At 46.0% G+C, this 24,214-nt stretch overlaps 2 protein-coding genes across 2 annotated transcripts; one reads left to right on the top strand and one right to left on the bottom strand.

Annotated features, from left to right (window-relative positions):
• Positions 1 to 326: 326 nt before the first annotated feature.
• LOC311371348 (PAN2-PAN3 deadenylation complex subunit pan3-like) lies at positions 327 to 18,452 on the bottom strand. Its single transcript, XM_084489486.1, has 18 exons — positions 17,809 to 18,452; positions 16,952 to 17,073; positions 16,138 to 16,210; positions 15,689 to 15,759; positions 15,405 to 15,543; positions 15,087 to 15,304; positions 14,620 to 14,724; positions 14,122 to 14,179; positions 13,484 to 13,645; positions 12,840 to 12,956; positions 10,067 to 10,168; positions 9,158 to 9,323; positions 8,638 to 8,725; positions 7,789 to 7,928; positions 7,285 to 7,414; positions 3,417 to 3,481; positions 3,204 to 3,342; positions 327 to 2,734 (listed from the first exon to the last, which is right to left on the bottom strand). The coding sequence occupies exons 1-18, from the start codon at positions 18,149 to 18,151 to the stop codon at positions 2,594 to 2,596; spliced, it is 2,379 nt and encodes a 792-aa protein (XP_084345612.1). The 5' UTR covers positions 18,152 to 18,452; the 3' UTR covers positions 327 to 2,593.
• A 587-nt stretch (positions 18,453 to 19,039) lies between these two features.
• On the top strand, positions 19,040 to 24,130 carry LOC311371350 (receptor-type tyrosine-protein kinase FLT3-like; the record flags this gene model as incomplete). The annotated part of the gene is made up of 10 exons (XM_084489487.1): positions 19,040 to 19,167; positions 20,447 to 20,523; positions 21,227 to 21,363; positions 21,604 to 21,719; positions 21,882 to 22,008; positions 22,134 to 22,249; positions 22,899 to 23,053; positions 23,352 to 23,472; positions 23,612 to 23,786; positions 24,030 to 24,130. Coding segments are annotated over exons 1-10 (1,153 nt in total), but the record flags the coding sequence as incomplete, so codon positions are not given.
• Positions 24,131 to 24,214: the final 84 nt, after the last annotated feature.

Here is a 24,214-nt window from a genome sequence, read left to right as displayed (position 1 = left end):
TGAATGCATTGTTCAGTTGAGTTAAATGGACAAAACACAAATACACACTAGAATAAAATCTGTGTTTAGCATTTTTTTGATTGAGCTGTTTTTGTGCATGAAACAGCCCTCCTTTATCTTCAGACATCTACCTGGTGGCCTCCTCCAGCCTCCTGGAGAACAGCCATGAAATCAACCTGCTCACACTCTTTATTCTGGGGTTCAACTCTCCGATCTCCAAACCAAATATCACTCATTTACCTTACACCACAATAATTTCCTTCGGGGATGACACTCGTGTTTTCCACAATACAATGTAGACGTCCACCCTGGAGATCAGTTTTTGGTATTCTTTATTAAAATACTGCTGTACACACAAATATTGCAAAATTTGAAACAATGAACAAAAGAGGGGAAACAAAATAAAGATACTTAGATGGTGATTGTAGGTGTGTGGATGTGGGACTTGACCGAAGGTAACCACACATTTCTGCTGGAGTGTGTGTGTGTGTGTGTGTGTGTGTGTGTGTGTGTGTGTGTGTGTGTGTGTGTGTGTGTGTTCAAGAGCACCACATTCACAAAAATATTTATTTTGTTGATTAATTTCACTAAAACCGAGGAAGAATGAAATGATCCAACATGGCCGACTCCACAGGTTGTCTGTAAGCACAGTTCTCTCCCTTCATTAAACAAGTCATTCAAAAGTGGCGGGAAAAGCCAACCAATGACCTTGAAGAAAGGCCTTTTACCGGTCGTCTCTTGATTTGAAACAGAAGAGAAAGACGTAGCCCTTCTAAGACCTTCCCTCACCGCTCCATTTAAGGCGGTAGAGAAGGTGCAGAGAAAGCGGGAGATGTTAAACATGGTTGGATTGGAAGAAGAAACGTCTTCCCAGTCCAGTGGGCCGTCTTGAGGTATAAACCAATTATGTTTAAACTTTACCAACAAGATTCAGTCAGAAGGAGAAAATAAAAATCAGAACCAACTCATGGCCCTCTACTCCTGCTGGCCCGTGGAACTGTGCTTAAAGACAACATGATCTCCACACCACCTCCACCTCAGACAGCCTCTGCACTCACACACCTGAAGAAGAGGTCCCGCCCACTCCACTGGAGCTTGTCTGACTGGAGCAAAACAAAACAAAAAGGGCGACCAGTGACGGCCAAACACATTCAGTCACTGGGCCCCAGCTGTCAATCATCCTGAGAAAAACCAAAGCCATCAGAGTGAGTGTCAAGAACTGGTCACTTGGAGGCCCCTCCCACCTGACAGATGGGTCACCGTGGGGACGGGCAGCCCCCCATAAGGAGGTTTGGGGGGGGGGGTGTTACCATGCTGTCTCCAGCAGTTTGTACCTCATGATCATTAGAAAGTCCAAATAACCTAATCGTTGTCGTCCCCTTTTTGTTATTTCATCATCCACAACACGCCGCCCTCCATGTCCAAGGCCCCTCCCCCCGCAGGAATTGGTCCACAGAATCAACAGTTGTTTTCTGGAAGGGGGAGGGGCCAACATGACATTTGCACTCCTACTCTCCCCAATCCCTGTACAACAGTTGAGCAAAAAGAGGGGGAATTTACCACAAATAAAATCCTCGTCCTCAAAACACAGGAGAGGACCCGGAATGCCCCGGAAGAGGAAAGGAATACTTACGATAAAAAAAATATACTAAACGGCTGCAGGAGAGGTGAGGGAGGTAGAGGAGAGAGAGGAAGGCAAGGGGAGGACGAACGGAACGAGGGGACACACACACACACACACACACACACACACACACACACACACACACACACACACACACACACACACACACACACACACACACACACACACACACACACACACACACACACACACACACACACCCCTCAGTCCAGTGGTTTTTCCTGTTTCTTCAGGAGGAAGGAACCAACTGCCGAGACGGGGGTCAGTTGGCCCTTAAAAACAAAGGAAATAAAGCGCTCTCCCATGATAGCCATTGAGTGGCGTGCCCTAGTGTGTCACAAAGACATTGGTGTGGAAGAGAGGAAGGTAGGAAGAGAGATGCCATCAGTTGAAGGATGGAATTTGAATGGTTGCTGTCCATTTTTGTCCTTGTCTTAATCCTCTGTTCCGTTTCATGTTGATGTCTGTGTTATAAACCAGCCGTCTGTACACCCTGTAGGCCACGCGCACATGTCATAAAAAATAACCAAGAGCTTCAACCAAAAAAATTAAAACCTTAGTGCATCCTCTGCAGAAAATAAACCCCAAATATAGAAACAAACAATAAAAGCAGGAAAAAATGTCCAAAACCACAAGGTTTGTTTCTCAATGTTTGTTCCCCCAGATCAAAGAAAAGGTCATTACACGATCACAGCTTCCACATGTGTCCAATTTTTTTGCCTTTTTTGTTTCTCCAAAATTTTTTCTCAGCTGTGGGGTTTAAGAAACTAAAAAAGACACTTTAGAAAAGCCTCAGGCGGCCAGCGTCAGTGTATGTGACTGAGTTCGGCACCCCGCCCCCCTCCCTCACCACGCTGACGGGTCATCTCCGCCAGCCGGGTCGTCCACCGTAGTGCAATAGTGTGCTCCGGGACCAGGGGCCCCCGGGGGCCTGGAGGGGTCAGGCCGCTACAGGGGCCCGGTGGCGGCCCCCTGCAGCTCCTGGAAGGTGCTGTCGAAGCAGCGCTTCAGGTCAGAGTAGGTCACTACCAACACACTCTTCTCGTCCCGGGACACCAGGCTGATCTTCTCTGGCACGCCCGCGTCCAGCTGCAGAGCACACAAAGGAGGGAGGAGAGGAATGGAGTTTAGGGGGATGCTGAGTGGGAGAATAACACACACACACACACACACACACACACACACACACACACACACACCCCTCTTATGCCCGCCTTTTTCCCAGCATGGTCCGCGTGTTAACACTGACTGAGGTAATAAGCGTTTGTAGCCTACACCCAGATGTATACTCATTCTTGCATGAGTGTCTTGAATCATAAAAAATAAAAACAATGAGTATGCAAAATATTCTAAAGAGGTCTACTCTCTGTGCGTAGCCCCGCCTTCTCCAGTGAACTCTGTGACGAAGGGGGATTTTACCCCCTCGGTTTTACACAGGCAAGAGTGAAATCGCAGGACGTGCCAAACCACGACCGTACCGGCAGTGAAAAAATGCCTAGAGTCACACAGACAGAAAGAGACAGAAAGACCGAGAGGGAGATGGAGAGAGAAAGCCGACCTTGTTGAGGCAGGACACGATGTGACTGAGGTCAATCCAGGGCGTCCCGGCCTCCGTCACCTGGTGGAACAGGTGGTCCCGGAAGAGCTTCAGCAGGTAGCGGTCGCCCGTCTCAGACCACGAGGGGTCCTTCTGAAACCTAACACACACAGTGTGTTAGGCCTTACACCGCATAGCATGGCTAAACCAGCAAAGCTCCCAGCAGACACTTACTCTGGCCTCTCGTTGATGGTGCCCAGTTTGGCCAGCAGGCGGAAGAGACGACCGTTCTGTACTTCCTGTGAACAGATCGATTTTGAGCGTCTGGTTATGGAGGGGGGAGGATATAGTAGGGCTGTATTTAAATCTTGATCCAATCGGTATTTCATGTTTTAATTTAATACAAACAGACATGTTAATATTGACAACTGGCCATGTTGACAATGTTGCAAAAAAAAAAAAAGGTAGATGACCCAATGAAGTGTACAGTGTAATACAAAGACATCAACACTTTGGGACCACAAGGTTTAGAAATAGATTTAAGTCAACATTGACTCATGTCAATGCTGGACCTGACACTCAGACCCATGGGTGTCAGTTTGGTTTGAAATGTGCTGGGGACAGAGAAGCATTCGAAAGTGCATTTTCAGAAGTGCTGGGTACAATGAGGATGCAATCTTTTTTTTCTCTTTAATGCAGGTAATGAAAGGTTCTGAAAGAAGGCATACCCATGTAGCTTACTAATGAATAAAAGGGTGTCATCCCTATGTTCCCCGGGTCCTATGTTACCCGCTTTGTATGTGACCGGGGAGCGAATGTGTTTTTCGTAGGTGGAATCCGGAAGAATCATGAATATTAGGGTTACGGTTACGGTTATGGTTAGGGTGAGGGTTAGGGTGAGGGTTATGGTTAGGTTTAGGTTTAGGGTGAGGAGTCAGCGTGTGAGTTTGACTGACAGGCTGCCTGTCCAATCCTAGTGCTTGAGGCGGAACCTTTTCCAGATTCCGTCTACGAAAAATACAGTCGCGATCGGGGAACATAGGACCTGGGGAACATAGGTACGCTCCCAATAAAAAGGTATACAAAAAACTGATGTCTGACATGTTTTATGAAGAAAGCGTTTCCAAAAAGCATTGGACATAGGCTATGACCCACTATTGTCGCTTTTCCACCGACAGTGGAAAGCTACAAACACAAACAAAGAGGAGCTAGGAGCAAATTAACTACGTGTTTAAGTTGTGAAGGGGCAAACGTGTGGCTACACACAGCACTACAGATGTCGAAACAGATTGAAAAAGCAAAAGATATTTGTTGCACAGCTGAACGCTGTATCACATCATGGGCTGGCTGTTCTCAATTCACAACACGCATCCATCCAATCTACATCAGGCATTCTGACCAAAACTCATGCACGCCCCACCACGATTATTCCACAAATTACTCCACTATCGTCATCTCCACTACCCAACACTGTATGAACGCAAACCATGGATAAGTTAGGCTACTTGGTGGCTATGGCTAACTTCAATCGAGTTAAAACAGCCGACCACTTGAGTGCAAAAAACACAAAACACCTCACCACAGCACCAGCAAATCTTAAGCAATAAATATTGCATCTTCACCTTTAATTATGTGGCAGTGGTCTGCAGATGCATCCCGTGGTGTAGCCTGCCACATCCATTTAGTTCTACAGGTTATCGCTCTGTATGTCCATGGTACTACAAACCTGCTCTGGTGCATTTTACCTTCATGTATTCAGGCTAAAATGACGTGATTGTCTGATGCCTCATCATTGCATCCCAGCCAAAGAGTATTGGTATTAATACCTCATTCATTGTCCAAGCCAGGCTGGCAGCTCATACAAAAATAAGTAAGGGATAATCTATAGAACGCCGGTCATTATCGGGGAAATAAGCCCCGACCGGGCGGACAGGGCGAACCGGACACCGCGCGATGCGAAGGTGTCTCGCCCTGAAGGGGCTTGTTCTCAGGCCCGGCGATTGCCATAGGCAAACTAGGCGATCGCCTAAGGCGGCAAAATGTGTTGGGGGCGCCCAAATGAAACATGTCTATTAAACATGAACATCCTAGGGCGCGCCCCCCCCGTCACACAATCCCGATCGCGCTCCCCCCCGTCAACAATCCCGATCTCGTGCCCCCCCCGTCAACAATTCCGATTGCGCGCCCCGCCGTCAACAACCACCCTGCCCCGTCAACAATCCCGATCGCGCCTTTTTTTTGTGTCTTTTTACAATTCATTTGTTATTACCATTCGTAGTGTTGATCAGCAGAGAAATAGTCCTCCAAAGACGTTGACGTTGCTTAGCAACCAAATACGCTGGGGTTGATAAGTTACCAGACTACTTGTGGAGGCCCGACCCTGGGCAGGTGAAGCCTTTCTCCTGACAAGACGCAGCCTGGACACGCTGAGGGATTCTATCAGTTGGACCAGCCAGGGCCAGCGGCACCTTGTTAGTCCTTACATACACTATACACTACCATACACTACCATTTCCCTACACTACCATTCAAAAGTTTGGGGTCACTTAGAAACGTTGTCATTTTTTAACAAACAACATGGTGGCGGTGACGGCGAGGGAGTTGGGAGGAAAGAGGAAGTGAGATGGTAAAAGGAGAACAGCCGTAGAGGCCCCGTGGTTTGACACCAGGCCCTCTCACTAGGGGGAATAGAAACGAGGCCCAAGCTAGCTGCATCCTGTGTGAGAACACTTCCACAGCAGCGGGCTCCCCCTCCTCCACAGCCAGCAGTGTGAACCAGGGCTGGGGACACACAGACTGGGCTGAGGACACACAGACCAGGCTAAGGACACAGATCGTCCTTGCCCTTCTTGGACGTCCTACATTGTTGCTCTTTGTTCATTGTGCGCGTTGATCTTTTTCCTTGGATTTATTAGCAGCACAGCTACACTGTGTCGGGCTGCTATGAGGTCACAATGCCTACGTAGCTGCCGCGACTGTCGCCATCCAGCTTAAACCCCACCAGTGTTTCCCTCAGGAAATGTCTTAGTCAAAGTGGTCGCTGCCCAGAGCGAGGAGGCAAAAATTTTGGGGGTATTTTGCTCAAAAATGCCAATCCGCACTAATGAAATAAACAACTGTTTATTTGAATACAAATGGATCTTCTTATTTGTGGCACAGCTGACAAGCATTCGCGCATGCTATCCTGCATGGCTGTATATACAACCACCAGATGCCGCCGTTTCAATTCCGTTCAAAAAGCTTTATTGGCACGACTATTGTTGTAAATAGTATTACCAATGCATTATTTATCTATATTTTGTGTACCTGATGGAAGTACGTTTTCTTTCCCTACGAGTTTTGTACTTTGTTTATGCATAGTAATAATTAAAAAAATATATATAATAATAATATATAAACCCATAATCCCACGTAACTCCACCTCATCGAACTAGGTCTTTTGTGATCGTTTGAGTGACCCCTAGAAACAGAAATCCCATATTATAACTGTAACAGACACACACCTCTCACATGAAGGGACATGGGTCTGGGTAGTAAGAGGGACCAGATGCGACCCGGCAAGTTCGAGCTACACACACAGCGTCCGTTGATTGGTCGACAGAATCGTCCCTTCCGTGCGACAGGGGGATAATAACAAACAAACACAGTACCTGCAAGGTATTTCTGGACAATGGTGAAAGCTTTGTTTATTGAAGAAAATGTCGTTCAGAAGTTTGCCGTCCTTCTTGGACGTCCTACATTGTTGCTCTTTGTTCATTGTGCGCGTTCTTCTTTTTCCTTGGATTTATTAGCAGGCTACACTGTGTCAGGCTGCTATGAGATCACGATGCTTACGTAGCTACTGTGGCTATCGCCGTCTGGCTTAAACCCCGCCCTACCATAAGGGTACTGTCGGCGGTGGAAACGAGAGCCGTATCTGAGCTGGGCTATACTGCACCCTCACTACTGGGCTGAGGCGTGCTGGGTCCGAAGCGTACCCGCCGATGGAAATGCGCCATAATACTCTCACTTCTCCCGGTCTGTTAGTGTGTTCCAGCGTACCGCGCTTCCTATGCTGTGCTAATGATGTCACTCTTGCAGGTGCCAGGGCTCATTTTCATACCTTAGCCAGGTCCTCCTCAATGACATCGTTGCGCATCTGGGAGGCGTCCAGCTGTGTGTAGAACCTGGCACCGATCATGGGCATGATGTCATTCACGCTGCGCAGGCGAGACTGCTCCGTCAGTAGGTACCTGGACACACAAACGCACACACAACCAGACTATGTACACAAGTCAGGTACCTGCATGCACACAACCATGTACACATGTCATGAAGGCATATGAACGGATGTTTTAGTGAAACCAGCGGAGACAGCTACGAGGGTTGAATCACCCTGACCAGTATGTTATAAACACAAATAACATCTGAAAGCCTAAACCACAGTCCTAAAGGATAACTGCTGCTCTCAACACCTCGGCCACAGACCTGAATATCTAGACCGCTGCCTGGTGTGTGACTCCTTACAGGGGGAGGTTCTAGAGATCTAGACCGGTGCCCAGTGTGTGACTCCTTACAGGAGGAGGTTCTAGAGATCTAGACTGCTGCCCAGCATGTGACTCCTTACAGGATGAGGTTCTTGAGGTCGGAGGAGTAGTTGATGGACACCAGCTCCATGGCCTTCTGCAGGTTTTCCCTCTGAATGCCCGCCAGAGAATTACACGCCAACGCCAGCACAACCTTGCCAAGGGAGATCAGGTCTGCTTGCTGTGCAAACACACATTTCATGCAGTTAGGACAGCCATATAGCATACAATATGCTGATCATATAATCAGAAATCAAACGATCCAACAGGAACATAAAACACTAGTAATAGGCCCTTAACCCTTCTTGATAGGGTAGAACTGAAGCAGAATTCTGCATTCAGGACCAAGATGGCCGCTAGGTTAATGAGGCCTAAACTTCTAAACTTCCATCAGAGCAGTCATTTCATTAATGTAACAGAAGGGGCATAAATCATAGAATGGATGAAAATCTAACTCCATTAAGTAGCAAGTAAGGATTAAAGCAAGAGCACCATTGTATCTTTTTTAATTACGGGATGATTACATAATAGTTAACTTCATCTACGGCGCTGTTGGTTTTTATCAACTTAACCTGTCGAAATGTAAATAGTTTTCTGCTGCGCTTTGAGCATATATTTATTATTTGACAGTTGTAAATGTTGGAACCATAGCCAATTGAAGTGGAACTGTTGTAAGGCCATGGTGTCCCTTTGTTGAAAATTCAGCCTTGGAACATTGTTGATGAATCAGAATCAAGAAGTGAATCATGCTGTGGTGTAAAGCGGACATTATCGGTGACTCAACATGGTCCACCCTCATGATGCAGACGATTCAAGATCCTCCACGAAAATGGACAGATGAATTGTGGTTAGCTGCAATGCGTTGACATTCTAGGAGGATTTGGAAATACCTGGTACTGTGGCATCAGGGCAAGGTGATTGGTCTGACTGTTGTCGAAGGTCAAGACATCAAACACGCCAACACAGTTCACCCGCAACCTGCAAACAGAGGAGGAACTTTGCAAAAAAAAGTAATACATTGCGACCACTTGGACGACACAGTGCATTTGCAAAATATGAAAAAGGAAGCCAGGACCAAGATACCCTTCCCTTTTCTGCTTCTGTAATTACCGTTGACCAAAAGTGCACTTGTGAGCAGGGCCATGCAGGTTTATATCTGACACAACAACCGCTGCTTTGCGTAAGCCACAGTGAAAAGTGGCTGCAAGATTGTGTTCTGATACACAGCTCCTCTGTGTGCCCCAATATGTATGCATCTGACTGTCTATGCTTGTGTGAGTCTGACTCTCTGTGAGTGTGCACGTCTAATATCTACCTGTCTGCGTGTACGTACATGCATGTATCGAAGTATGCAATCATGGCACACACTGCAAATGTGTGCATTCCCTTTGCCCATGTCTGTGCGTCTACCTGGTCTTGCCGGTGATAAGGATCTTGCTGGGGTCCATGACGCGGCAGGCCAGGCCGGCGGTGTGGACGGTGCGCAGGGCGGAGCTTAGCTGGACGATGTAGGCCCAGATCAGGGACTCTGGGAGCAGGCCGGCGTGCTGCCGGGGCGGCGGCGGTTCGTGTTGACCTATAAAAGGCATGCACATGCACAGGATTCAATGACAGAAGAACAGGGTTACCACCACCACCACCCTCACCTCCAGTGCCACACTGGAACACCTTCAGGTTTAAAACCACTACAGGAGAGGGGAAGTGCCCACTGTGGTCTGGCCGTATTTATGTGCACAAGGATGTGCTTTTGGTGTGACAGATGGTATTTATGCATTATTATTTTGTCATAAATATTATGGTATTCATTCACTTTTTGAAAATGTGTTCATCACATCCCTAGTAAACCAAGCTGTCTTGTTGTGCATCTATTCTGGAATAATAATAATAATAATAATAATAATAAGTCCCACGGTTAAAGAGGGGGTGGGGTAGTATTCACAGCAGTGGCTGTTCAGCCTTCATTATTTATTTATTCCTTATTTGTTTCATTACACTGTTAGCTCAGAAGCCTCTGACTGGCTACAGGTGGTTTCGCATCCCCTGCAGGTAGCCCCCCCCCGGTCTTAGGGACGCTTTCAACCACTGTTTCCTCCCCCCCTCATGTTACCCACACTCCAACTGTCATGAGGAGCTCCTCAGACCACTCGCTCATGAACCACAGCCCTCTTTCAGTTCTCCACCACACAAACACAGGGGCGTGTTTTAAATAAATTATACTCTAATCTCTCACACCCTAAACACACACGTACAACTCCAACACTTTAGGTGTTTAAGAGCTCTACTGAAGTGTGTTTCATGCATGTGTGTATGCGCCCTTACCCCACTTCCTCTTGGTGAAGTAGGAGTCGGCAGTAGGGTCGTTGAAGTGCCGGCTGAACATGGTCTCAGCACCCGCGTGGAAGTCATAGGAGAAGACCAGCGCTGTGGGGGGGGGGGGGGTAATTTTAGGAGATCAGAACATAAAAGCAATTACAAACCAAGCAATGTCATCCATGCACAGCCTATCCTAGCAGCCGCCCTAACCCTAACCCTAACCCTTGTTGAGAGACCAAATGCATACTCACTGTTGACACACACACACACAACCCTCTGTTGTTTATACCCTATTCCCCAATCGTTCATAATTCATGTATGGAGTATGAATGTGTTATTTATTCATATGAGGAGGCTAGTCTGGAGGTGGCCATCTTTTGAGCTACAGTGTGTACCTGGGAGAATGTCCTGTAGGTTTGTTTTAATAGAAGCAAATCACATTCTATTATATGCCATGCATCAAAAACTGTTTGGTCGAGGTTGGAATTCAACCAGCGTCCCAAGGTCCAGGTGGCAGACACTGTACCACTACACTACATGGACAAGGATAATTACAGAACTAAATGACTAAAACTATGAAACTAGAAGGCAATTACTGAAATTGACGCAATGACCCTTATTTTTTGAGCTTTCGACGTGCAATTCCCACACACGTGGTCAGGAGGGTCTATGTGACCCAAGTAGTTTCCAGTCCCTGATTCCCCCTCAAGTGTAAATTTATGATCGATTGCTTTTTCATATAAATCGGCCATCTAGATATTTTTTCCACGATTCCACATCTTTCTTTCAGTACGGCATGTCCATAAATCATGTGTACGTAATTTTTGGTCATTTGGACTTTGTTGATTTTTACTATATTTTCACTCTACAGTAAAATCTATCTTGATGGACGGATCATGTGTTGCAATGGCAAAAATGTCCAGCATGCAAAATCTGGAATGTACACCAAGTTTCAGAATTTTTTAATCGATGGAGCGGCCATGGAGTGTTTAACTAAGACGGGACGTTATAGTGCCCTCTCTGTGATTCGGAAATCATTTGTTTGATTTATGAGTTATGGCACCCCTGTTCCAGAAGAGGTCCTTTGCTTTTCCAAGACCTGCTTACTTGCGGTTTCTATACGTATACCAACTTTGACAACCCTGAGTGGTTTGCCATCAAAGTGGTTTAGGTCAGGGTTTTTCCCCCATTGAATTCCATTATAAAAAAATAGCTTGGTGAGCACCTGCTACAGTGGTCATTTTAAATTCACCCAGTGACGTCATATCTTTAGCTATGATTACAAACCGGTCCACATGACCAAAGGGGGAGGTCCTTGATGAGCTCAACAGGTTCTAGTTCCACTGGGTCCATGAAGCGGACACGTGATTGATTGAACAATGGCAGGTAATTTGCATAATCATAAGTGTGCATAAAATTGTCCATAACTAGGCTATTTTACAACGATCTTATTACAGGTCACTTTTTCCAGATTCTTTTAAAGGTTTATCCAAAACATTTAAGGTACAGCAAACCTATCCCGACGGACCTTATGGGTCCTTAAGGCAAAAAGATTCAGCATGTCAAATAAGGCCATATGGCCATTTCAGTAATCGTGTAGACTTGGTGGTTTAGATTTTTTATAATATTTCTTTAAGTTTACAGTTTCTGGTTTACAAGTGTAAAGAAGTTAAGCCTTCTTCCTCAGCGATCAGAGTGCTGCCCTTACTGTGGGATTTTGAGTGACAGCCCAGTGTCCACCACGTTGTTCAGTGCAGCAGGCATGAGTTTGGGTTGTGGCAGTCATGTCACCCTAACATCAACCACCACATAAATGAGGCCTAGGTTCACCCCCTCATCTGGTGGGAGTCCAGTACAGTGAGCTAGAGGGAAGTTGGAAGCCTTGGGCCACTCGTGCTTGAAGCACTGAACCACTTCGTGGGCACTGTGCTGTCACTCAAAAGCTCTATAGCCAGTTGAGATGCAGCCAATAAAAAAACCTGCCCAGGTGAGAGGTCTGTGCTGCAAACAGAGTCAGGCAGCACAAATTAGCGAGCTGGCAGCTGTATGCAGAGACTGAGGGCAGAAGTCAGTGGGAAACAGAAAGAAGAGAGTGCACACAAAGACACACTATCAAAAATGTGGAAGACCGAGTTTCCACGATTAACCAAATAATTTGGCTTCATTGAGTTTCTTCTTCAAAATCGTATTTTATAGATATTTAAGAGGTTTTGATTGATTATTTTGAAACAAATCTGACTCCATAACTAATTAATGATCCAGGGGTGAAAAATCCTTAATTCTCCCTGGAGTCCTCTCAGGCACCTCTAGAACTATCTCACTATTTGCAGAAGAAGAAGAAGTATTTTTAGAAGACTTAAAAGTTTGTATCAGCGATTCTAGGCCGAAACATTAATGATGACATTCATCTGAAAAAGAAATGGTACTACCAACCACTCAAAACCAAAATAAATAGTATTCCAACCAATCACCGACAAGGGGTGGGTGTTGTGGGGTTTTGCGCTGCGTTCATGATAGTTTTTACTGGATGCACGAACCACGGAAGGGAGGGGCGAGCTGGCTCTGTTTGTTTGGGATCTCGCTTCAAACACCAACCGAAGTGACGTCACCCAAGATCGCTGATACAACCTTTAAGGGGACACATACTGCGTCAAAGCACTCGCTATGGACACATTGACGCAAACCCGACTGCAAAGGATAAAGTGGTGCAAAATAAAACTAAATCAGATAAACAAAGATGCACGCACAAACGACCCCCCACACACACACACAAACTCACAGTGGTCACCAAAGGCCTTGGTGGTGAAGACCTCCCTCAGTGTGACAGCGTTGGAGTGCTGGATCTTTTTCCACATGTCCACCAGCATCATGCACTTTGTGTTCACCAGACGGAAACCTACAACACACACATGACCCAACGTCAGCCTCCCCTCCACGTATTCCTGTGGAGTTTGCCCTCTAAGCATTTTAAGCCGCCCAACCCCCCTGTGTGGGTTGGGCAGCGGTTTGTGTTGCGGGCCAGGTCCTTGAAGGGGTGAAGATACTGTAATATGCTTACAGTAGAAGGCCACGGTGTGTGGCGCCTCTCATATGCAACATAGCTCACTAGGACAATGATACACAACGGAACTAGATTACTTTTTTTTTTTTTTTTTTTTTTTAAATGATTGGTTGGTCATAACAATTGGGAGGACACCCCCCGCCTTAGAACACTCAGCCCAAAACACAGTTCAACAAGAAGAAACTTTGAGAAGGGACGCAAGAGCCCCCCCAGCCCACACACCTCCTAGGATGGCAAGGAATAAGAAACAGAACCAAGTGTCATTGTTTCAGTCCACTTTGACCATGTTCATCTGTTCCAGTGGGATAAACCCATAAGGCCTTCTTGACCTGACCCGGCCACATGGTTTCTCAGTCTCTCACCGTGTATCCTCCTCAGGCAGTAAGGCAGGTCGTCCTTGCTGTTGACGGCCTTGTAACACGACGTGATGTAGCTGAAGTTGCTGGTCTTCTGCATGCGGTTGGGCGGGGGGACGGGTTCCAAGGGAAACAGGCTGTGGTAGCTGTCCACCTCAGAGGGAACTCCTTCAAGACGCACAGGCATAAAACACACAGGCATCACACAGTCATATTTTTGGGAAATCTGTTAACATCACGAATAAATCACAAGCACTGCCCAATAAAATGTAATTTAAGAAAAGGTATCTAATCCTGGTGCTGACGCCAAATTAAATTAAATGATGGCCTTTCTGTCTGTACCTGCCAGCTGGCACATGCCCCTGTTGCACTTGACCCGAGTCTTCCACAAGAGTAGCAGACCTGTAGCTAAAGCTAATGAGCTAGCCATGTGTCTTTATAGCGAGGGCTAGCGGGAATGGTGGATGTTTCGGTTGGATTCTTTCAAAATATATCTTACATTGATTCCTCTGCCTACCCTAGCTTTAATGTTAAGAAACATTTCCACTGCCTTCTTTTATTATTTGTATTATAGTTTTTAATAAAGCTTTCATGGCTTACAGAAACTTTAGTATCAGTAATGAAACCATCCCAGGGGGTCTTACCTGGGTTCTCTGATTGGTCGATCTGGGCCATGGTAATGAGATGCCTGTTTATCAGCTCCTGAAGGAGAAACATCAGGGCAATACCAGATATTTTCCTCTTGTCACACAGTGTATGTAAGCAAGTCAAAAGGTTGAAGGTTGAAGAAAGTTGATTGTGACCATCTAAACAATCATCAACTACTAACCACAAACATATTCCTAACTTAAGAGAAAACGGTAAAAGTTTCAAAACAACACAACTTCCCACCACTCACATCCCGACGCTTTTATCCAAATCGACTTACCATTCATTCACACATTCACACACCGATGGCGGAGTCAACCACACAGGGCGACAGCCAGCTCGTCATAAGCAGTGAGGGTGAGGCGTCTTGCTCAGGGACACCTCTACACTCGGAGCCGGGATTGAACTAGCAACCTTTCAGTTACCAGTCAACCCACTCTCCGCCCTCCTAAGCTACTGCACCCCCGCTATCTGTGGAGAGGGTTGGGGTGTACCTGTCTGAGCTCATCCGCCATGAAGAAGGAGGGGGCGTTGGCCTTGGGCTGCATGTAGGCTACGTGGGGCGCAGTTGGGGGGTAGATGTGGTAACTAGGAAACACCTGCAGTAGACCAGACAGAGTTCAATCAAGTTTCACACTCCAGTTGTTCAGACCATGTTAAAATGGTGGCAGCAATGAAACGCTATGAAGTGATGGCATCACAAAAATATTGATACAAAAGGTACACATAATTAAGTGTTTTAAATGTATTGCTGGAATTGAACTACTGCAAACAAGAAGAAGATGACCAACATTGTTATTCTTGTCAAACTTAATTCTAACAGATAACTGTCCATTTGTCTCATAACTTCACAAACCATAATAATAAAATAACACTCTAAATATCTATTCAAGTCGGTTTACAACTATGCCATAAACACTATAGTATTAGGTACAAAGTTGGCCATTCTGGCAGGACGTACCATCCCACTGATGGGGGCGGGGGTGTTGTCTGTGTAGAAGTAGGTGGTGCCTCCCACCGTCTCCTTCTGGATGATGTGAGGGCCCTGGTCGGCTGCGGCCGTGGGCCCCATGTAGTTGGCAGGATTGGGGGTGTGGCTCCGCCGGCGGGGGGCGGGCGAGGTATGGGGCGTGATCTTCGGGGAATGGAGGGGGGAGGAGCCGGCTGAGAGAGACATCCCTAACATGGACAAACAGTTTGTGTCACCCTGGTGCGGTGTGGGACAGAACAAAGTAAATCGCTATGTGTGCATTTCAGCCTTTATGCACCCGAGCCTCACCTGGAGCCAGGGCCGCCGCCGTGGAGCCGCCCAGTCCAGGGTGGGGGAAGAGTGGGGAGGGGAAGGCGGGGGTGCTGGCCATGGTGGCCATACGGGGCGCTCCTTTAGGAATGAACTCACTCGCTGTAGGGTTGGGAGCCTGGCAACACAGTGACACACACGACTATTACGCCAGTGGAATCGAATGAGGGAGACACGGATCATCATGACATATAATAAGTTTAACACCAATCATCTCAAAGCAAAGTAGATTTTGTCCTAGTTGTTGCTTGTTTCAGTCGTACCTTCCTCCGTTGCGATATGCTAAGAGCACCAAAATCACTGAAGAGGGAGGATGCTGGGGAGGTCAACGGATCTGCAACAAACAGAGAAGACCCAACATGATGCGGGAGAACCTAAGCTATGCTGCGGACCAGAGATCTTCTGCTGCCCCTCAGCACTACATCTGGGGACCAGAGATCTTCTGCTGCCCCTCAGCACTACATCTGGGGACCAGAGATGTGCTGCTGCCCCTCAGCACTACATCTGGGGACCAGAGATGTGCTGCTGCCCCTCAGCACTACATCTGGGGACCAGAGATGTGCTAGATCTGATGACCTAGGGACCAGAGATGAGCTGCTACCCCTCAGCACTACATCTGGTGACCCAGGGACTAGAGATGTGTTAGAGCTGGTGACCTAGGGACCAGAGATGAGCTGCTACCACTCAGCACTTCCCAAGGGTTGATTGGTACCTTGAGCACTGTGGCTGAAGTTCTTGGCACCATCGTTGAGGAGACTGGGGGAGCTGCTGCTGCTGGTCATTCTCTGAAACCGGAACCAGCCAGACAGGTTGAGAACGCTGTTCAACTCAGATGTCTTTATACACACACTAACTACTGTGTGTGTATAGTATGTACCTGTAGCCGATCAAGCATGTTGATCATCTACCTTTTCTTGGATCTGAACCTAACCAGAACTGGCCTAAACACAAACTAATCACAAGGTACCGTTCTACTGCGCTACATACATTATCCATTGTACAAATAAAGAGCTTATATTTCGATTTTAATACTAGACCTGCAATTTTAACACAATTTAAAAATATATATATAATTTAGAATACTTTATACTGTGAAATTTGACCAGTTTATCTTACTCTCCGGCATTGTTGAGGAGAGCTTGGAATGTGATAATTGAAATGCAAGCAACGACTATAGGAAACCAGGCTACTGCCTTTTTTCTTTGAATTTCTTTTAACATTATACTGGATTCTATACAGAAGGATACCTAAACAAAATCACATTATATCTTAACAAAACAATGCACCAACAATATGGGCAGTACATCCCCAGTGAGTACAACCAGTACCTGCTGCTTAATGACTGCATCTGAATTCACTGTGGATAAAAGTGACTGCTCAATAACGACATGGTAGTAAATAGTAATATCAGCCCATCATGACAGTTGACAGTACTATGTGACTGAGGCTGCCGCTGGATGCTACAAGAGGCTTTAAGTCATAACATGAACACAGTAATAAATACATTGATACTCTTTAACGTATACCTGCATCATTGAGTACTTTGATTCTGCCGGGCTTCCAAACCCATTGACGCCAATAAAGCTGCTGCTGAAGTAAGAGTTGGTCAGATTAGCATCAGTCAGGGTTCCGCCCTCCATCCCTGGGACTGGAGAAAAGTATAACTTTAATATAGTATTATACGTGTGCGTATACTATTGTACTTACTCAATTCACATTAATGAGACAACAATAAAAATATGTACTGCTATTGAGAATTATCTAAAGTTGCATCGCATGGGTCCACATACTAATGATAACTGAAGGTAGAATGGAAAGTATAGGTACTAGCAACGTGCTTGCTTGTTTACTTGAGGAAACCTGGTCCACACAAGACAAAAACAACGCTCCCTGCATGGCAACCTGAGCTTCACACTAGTTATCTTCTCTTTTAGAAAATGAGATGATCTTGCATCCTTACGGTAATTGCATTTAACTGTAACCGGTGCCAACAGAGACACGTTTGATTAAAGTACAAGTGCAATCAATAATATCTGGACAAAACAACTAGTTAGCGTTGGGAGCTAGCTCACAGCTGTCATACAAACAACGGGCCTCCTGCATGATGCTTAGTGAAATACGTTAATTTCCCCAATGCTCATTTGGGAAATTCTACCAAAACAGGACTGTTTAAGTGCCAAACTAGAAAAAGACCACTAGCCGCTGAGCATGTATTGGCTACTTCAAACACGCAGGGACGAGTGAAGAAAGCCCCACGTTTCTGTGCAGGTCAAGGGCCCAAGTGAATCCCCGGACTCGATTTTAACAAAGCCAGATGAGGCCGACAAGTTCGGTCACAATGCTATAGTCCTTTGGTCTTTTAGACGTATCCAACCATACTCACTGGTCAATAACTGTCCGTCCAGAGGCGTGCCTGTAGGCCCCATGGGTTCGCTCTTTTTTGAGACATTGGTTCCAGCTCCACCTGGGCAGGCCGCCGCTGGACCAGCGAGGGAAAACCCCGCCGCCGTCACGGCTCCACCACCGGCCATAGATAACGGGACGGGGCTGCCGCCGCCACCGTGTAGTGACATGCTTGCCATGGATGGCTCTTCGTGTAAAAATTGACACTCGTTCCCATAAAAGCACGTCTTGTCTTTAGCGTAATATCGGCAGAACTTCACCTTGACGTTGGGCAGTGCAACACCTCCGAGCGGAGCAGCTGAAGCGGGGAGTCCACTGTTCATGGCACCGCCGCTGCCGCCACCGCCGCGGTCGGAACAGACTCGAACATAGAGACGCGGGTAGCTAGCGAGCTAGCTAGCCTGCGAACACGAATCCACCCGAAATATACGCTTTTAAATGTCCTCGGTGGTTTGATAATGTTCGCAACGCTTAAAGAACTCGCACCATTTGACTAATACTAGGTCGTTTGAGACAAACGCGTGTCCCGTGGTGAGACCTGGTCGTCGTCGCGGTCCGGGTAGCTCGTCGCCGTGCCGCTAGCCTGTTGTGGAGGCGCGCTAACGCTGTTGTTTTCTGCTCCGCACACTGGGAACACGCTAGCCTCGCGGTGCATTGTGGGCCGTCGGAGGGCAGCGCGCTGCGGGGCGGCTGGCTCTCACGTCGGGACCTCCAATCTTCAGACATGGGAGTGGGACCAAGGACACCAGTCTTCAAACATGGGACCTCAAACATGGGACAACCGGTCTTCAGACATGGTCCCACTGTGACAGGACCAGGTCCCACTGTGACAGAACCAGGACGCCGACGGACTGCGGTGCATAGGTTGAACTCGGATGCATGTGGTGCTCTGCTGTCCCAGGCCAGAGATGGTTGCTGGCGAGATACCATCATCTTGAGTCAATAGGTTTAAAAGGTACAACTTAAAGGGCGGGTCTTTCGAAAAGTAAAAACAAATGGGTATATTTATTGATAAAGCAGGAGATGTCCACTGCCTAACACTTGCTTTAAACAGGTGTATGCCTTGATTCCCATTCTCTATCCATCAGCATTATTCACATATTGTTAAACATTAATAGCAAACATTTGAGTCGCGTTTTCTTCCAGTTACCCTTTCATATTTGCCAGGTGTTTTAGAGAGACTATGAGCCAACCATAGCAGGGAGGCTGACCGCGTCATCATGCAAAACCACTTCTGCTGTTTAAAAGGCCTTCAGTGGCGACCACAGCTCAGAAGTCAGCCAGTCACTGGTCTGTTAAAGTGAATGTGCCATGCTGGGATACTGGGAACTGGTCGTGGGTAAGTCAGGGCATTTGTAGTTTTTCTTATCGGGATGAATATAAAAACATATTCATATTCTCCACCGCCGGTAATATAACGTGATATTGGTTATTACGAAGTTTGTTATACGATCATGTTTATTTATCATGCAAACATGAATTATTTAGTCAGTAGGCCTATTTGAGTTATTTATTTTCTTGGTTAGCGAAATTTCATACACCATTATATTGTAACATCGTTTTTAACCGTAGTTATTTTAAATATTAAAACATATTCATTAAAATGTTATAAATAGCTTCAAGAAGTTTAATGATTGTTTTTGAGAATCAACATGTGGGAGATTATTACAATTAAGTTATAATTAAGTTTTTTATTACAATTACAATTAAGTTAATCAGCAAAAGAGTATACAATGTTACTTTTTGGAGTATTAGTCGACCTACAACTTATTTAGCGGTTTTCTATTGACACATTTTTGCTCAGCTTTTAAAAAATAGGATGAGTCGATTCGGGTTGATTGCCAAACAAATCTAGGCTTTTAGCGATGGAAAAGGGAAACAATACTTTTTAATAAAACCGTTGTTGTTAAGTACTGCAAAGTAAACGTGAATATTGGTTTCATCACCCTGAAACTAGTCAGGCATGTCAGTTATCTCAATCATGTCAATCATGTCAATCGTATCACGTTCTGAATCGCAAAAGGAAATGAGAGCGAAGGTCTGAAAAAAGCAGATAGCGAGAGGTCTACCTCGAACTAATATAAGAATATGCCTAATGCACAGGCCTATTATGAATACAAAAGTCCTATTTACGATAAAGTCATCATTGTACTGCAACATAATACGTGCCTTATAGGTCGCATTATGCATTTGTTCATTTCCATTAGGCCTACATTCAAAAATATATATGTTTTTTATGAATTAATAAATATAGAAAAAACGTATTCACTGAAATATATTTACAACGAAAAAATTTATCGTGAGTAATTTTTCTGTTCTAAACAATATGTGTATATTTTGAACATCTGTTTTAAAAAGGCGGGTTTAGGCTGTTGCCTTGTAGTTGTATGACACACATAGTTGTAAGACACATTTCCTGTCTGGGATTCATCTATCTGGTCCACAAACCACATCTATGTGTGCTAATACTGTGTGTGTGTGTGTGTGTGTGTGTGTGTGTGTGTGTGTGTGTGTGTGTGTGTGTGTGTGTGTGTGTGTGTGTGTGTGTGTGTGTGTGTGTGTGTGTGTGTGTGTGTGTGTGTGCTATAAACCATGGTTGATCAAAACAAAACATCTAGTCCTGCTACTGTTGTTGGATGTCAGAGTTCACGGCCAGAATGCAGAAGAAGTACGTAAACTGTGCCAAAGCAAGGAGGTGAGAACTATTTGACTACCATTTCACTTCAGTTAATCTCATCGGAGGACTTGGAGAAAGTGGTTCCTCCCAAAGCTTCAAGTTCATATAACTTCCTAATCTTTAACTAGTTTTCAAAACCATTCAGACAAGCTTCATGTCATCATTTATCAAAGGTCATCAAGCAAACCCTTGATAAAAGTCAAGAAAAAAAAAATACATTTGACGGCTGACCAAGCTAGAGAGATTCACTATGCTATTGTTGCCATCAAACTGCGGTGTCAGCCATTGACACTTGGTTGTATACTGTCATGCATTTTCCGAAACTGCATGGAAGCCTTCATTGACTTAAATTGCTGTGCCTCTGTGGGAGTGTGTGTGGACGATGGCTGGTTTAAGCAGCTTCACCTGGTCGAGAATGATTGGACTCTGGGGCTGGGTGGGGCTGCACACCTGTTGCAGATCGATCATGTAGACAGGTAGCCATCTCCACACACATTCCGGGAGAATTCTCCAACATGGTAATATGGAGCATCAGGCCATGTATCATTATATGCAAAACCAATAAACCGGATTTTCAACATCCCCACCATGCGTACTTGTATTTGGAGGAGCCCAATAAAAGTCAACTAGGTGGAGTGTGGCAGCCACCTAGGTGGCGTGTAGCAAGGACCTTGTTACAGCCTAGTTGTCACTTAATCACCTACGTATCCTGTATGTTTAGGTCCCGTTCCCCCTGGATGGAAATGCCTCAGATCCCGTCAATGTAACAGGATGTATTGGCACCAGGCTATCCTTAGTAGGCCTTCCAGCAGACTCAGCCTGCTCCCTACACCAAGGAGTGGACCGAGTACTGACTCTGTGAGTGTGTGTGTGTGTGTGTGTGTGTGTGTGTGTGTGTGTGTGTGTGTTTATAAATGGGCAAAATAGTGTAGTGGCTAGGGTGTTTGATTCCCCAATGCCTGGATCCCATCAGTAGGTATCCGTCTGCACGGTGGCTGAAAGTCTATAGTTGTCTTTGATTGGAATTCTGTGCAAGTGGCCTTAGATAGAAATGGTGCTAAATGTTTACAATAGGTAATATTAAATGTGACTCCCCAGGGACAGGAGTCCTTCCATGGTGCTGTCCCCCCTGACTGCATCTGGGATCTACACAGTGAACTGCTCAGGGAGCGACAGGTCCCACTCGGCGCTGACCCTCTCTCTGCGCGTCCTGAGTGAGTCATCCTGTCGGGCTGTCTGTGCTGTCTCTGTACTGTGAGTCTTAGGGGTTTGATTCAGGGCTGATAGGTTCCGGAACGATCCCACACTGAATTAGCACTAGTACAGTCATTTTTTGATTAAATCAATTGACAAGGTTTTTATTTGGATGTTTCTAGAACGTCCCTCGCCGCCCTGGTTGGATTTCCATCCTGAAAAAGCCAATTTTTCCCCTGAAATCAAGTGTGTGTCTGAGAGCTACCCCGTAGCCACCGTCACGTGGTACACCAGCCTCCAAGTCTCCGGGTGAGATCACTTAGGCCTGTTCGAAGGTTATCACATTCAACACATCTGGACTCATTTTCCATATCATCCAAAAAAACGATAATAAGAAGATTTTCAATAATGATGCATGTTCTTCTCTTCAACAGAAAAAACTTCTCAGAGAATCCGATCAAAACTTCCAAAAGCGAATTTGTCAATAAGAAGTTAATGTGCTGTGCTGCCAACGCCATAGGGACAGAATGCTCTCAGCTATACGACTATGGTAACGCAAACACTAACCCTAAACACTGATCTCCAAAATACAGGAACTTGAACACACACACACACACACACACACACACACACACACACACACACACACACACACACACACACACACACACACACACACACACACACACACAGCACAAGTTCTAGGAAAGGCTAAACATATTCAAGTTGCAATAAAAAAACTGAGAACTTCTGAGAACTTTTTCTGTTTATCTTATCAATCGGGTACTTCAAACGTATCTAACTTCCGCCGATCTCCAGCCACACACGCATATGTATTCCTTTCATGTATGTTGTTGGGTTTTGAGTCGTCCTGGACAATGGGTTAAAAGGAGAGAGGGTCTGACATGTAGAATCTGGCCACAGGTGGGAGTCGAACCTGGGTCGCTACCAGGCGCTGGAGCCAACAGCCAAATGTCTTATCTGTGTCTTTGCGTATTATGATTTGTTTAACTCATATATAGAAAAAATAAATCACCATCAAACATATAATAAATAGTGTGACGGACAATGACTACAAAGACGCACAAAGACCCAGAACACCAAGCAGTTCTTGTTCTACCATGTTGATGTGTTGGATGATATTTAAACCTGGTCCATCTAAAGACCTCTCTCACTGTCACCACACGTGTGTTTTCAAGACGTGAGCTCAGAGAGTCCAGCGGGTGTGGAGCAGCAGGAGGTGACGGAGGTGGTGCTCAGCCCAGGCCAGTCCCTGCTGCTCCGCTGCAGCACGGCCGAGCCCTACCCCGCGCTGGGCTGGAGCAAGGGCGGAGGACCGGACAGCACGACCAAGGTGAAGCCATCGTTTGACCTCAGAGAAAAGGGGTTAGCAGTGTGTTTGCATGGGGCCAGATAGAGGTGTCCAGGGGGTTTGAATCACAGCTGCCCTGGGTTACTACTGGGTTGTGTCCATAACCCTCTTGTACGCATCCTTGAGAGACATGTCTAAAACACTACACTCTGAGTTGCTTTAGATAAATCTTCTAAATGAGTACGTATTAAGTAATAGCACTCACTGTATCCTTCTTGTTTTGCAGTAAATTGCCCCATTTTTGCTTTGATTAAATACAATCTTTTCCTGGTGCTTGAAGATGGATGATCATATGGGAATTCAGATGGCCTACCTTTACATGAAGTCAGTGACACTGGAACAAAACGGCACATACACCTGTGTTGGCCCAAAAAACAAGACCATCTCCGTCCAAGTCCTGGGTTTGTAAAGCTAACTTCCTTCACACTCTCCACTAAGACAGGTTTATGTTACTCTTTAGAACATTGCTTAAGAGTAGGACACTGAACCCCTTGAGTTCCAGAACTGAGTTAACCGTTTTTTCTACCACCCCTTCTTTAGCCAAAAGCTTTGTATCTGTCAGTCTGGGTCAAACCAACATTACCATATCGGCCAAAGAGGCCATGAACTTCTGCTTGCAAGCCAACATCTCCTCCCACCCTTTGCCTGACTACTGTGCCTGGGAAACCCCGGATGGGAGAAGGAGGGACTGTGGAGGGCCCTCCTGGAGGAACAGGTAGCCAGTGCATTAAGCTGTTAACCGTCGTAGACTTCTACCGTAGTGCAGTTGATGTTCGGTGCCCTGTGCTATCCGACCGTCGAGTTCTGTGGAGCCAGTGGAGATAATAAGAACCACTGTCAGCCCATATGAGGGCAGTGGTCATAACATCAGTCCTTCAGTAGTATGTACTAGGGTGGTTTGTGTTTAGTTTGGTCTTCCGGTGAAATAACTAATCAAGCACTAAACATTATCCCACAGGACCAGGAGGCTGTGCGACCACATGAGATCTGGGGAATATAAGTTACACCTGATGGTGGGGCGTAGGAGAGTCACCCACACGATGACATTATGTGTAGCAGGTATAAGAAAACCGAGAGAGAATATGTGGACTATGGTTTCTATAGTAGTTTGGATGGCTGTGTGCACATGTTGTCTCCTTAACC

The sequence above is a fragment of the Micromesistius poutassou genome (assembly GCF_964030765.1).
Source record: "Micromesistius poutassou genome assembly, contig: SCAFFOLD_2686, whole genome shotgun sequence".
NCBI classification, from domain to species: domain Eukaryota; kingdom Metazoa; phylum Chordata; class Actinopteri; order Gadiformes; family Gadidae; genus Micromesistius; species Micromesistius poutassou.
This window is presented reverse-complemented; position numbering and strand designations above follow the sequence as displayed.

Coding starts and splice junctions, on each gene's coding strand:
- LOC311371348 (XM_084489486.1), bottom strand. CDS start 18,151: ATGAACAGTGGACTCCCCGCTTCAGCTGCTCCGCTCGGAGGTGTTGCA. Junction 15,760..16,137: donor CTTCAGCCACAGTGCTCAAG/GTACCAATCAAC, acceptor TGTTTGTTGCAG/ATCCGTTGACCTCCCCAGCA. Junction 9,324..10,066: donor CTTCACCAAGAGGAAGTGGG/GTAAGGGCGCAT, acceptor TGCCTTTTATAG/GTCAACACGAACCGCCGCCG.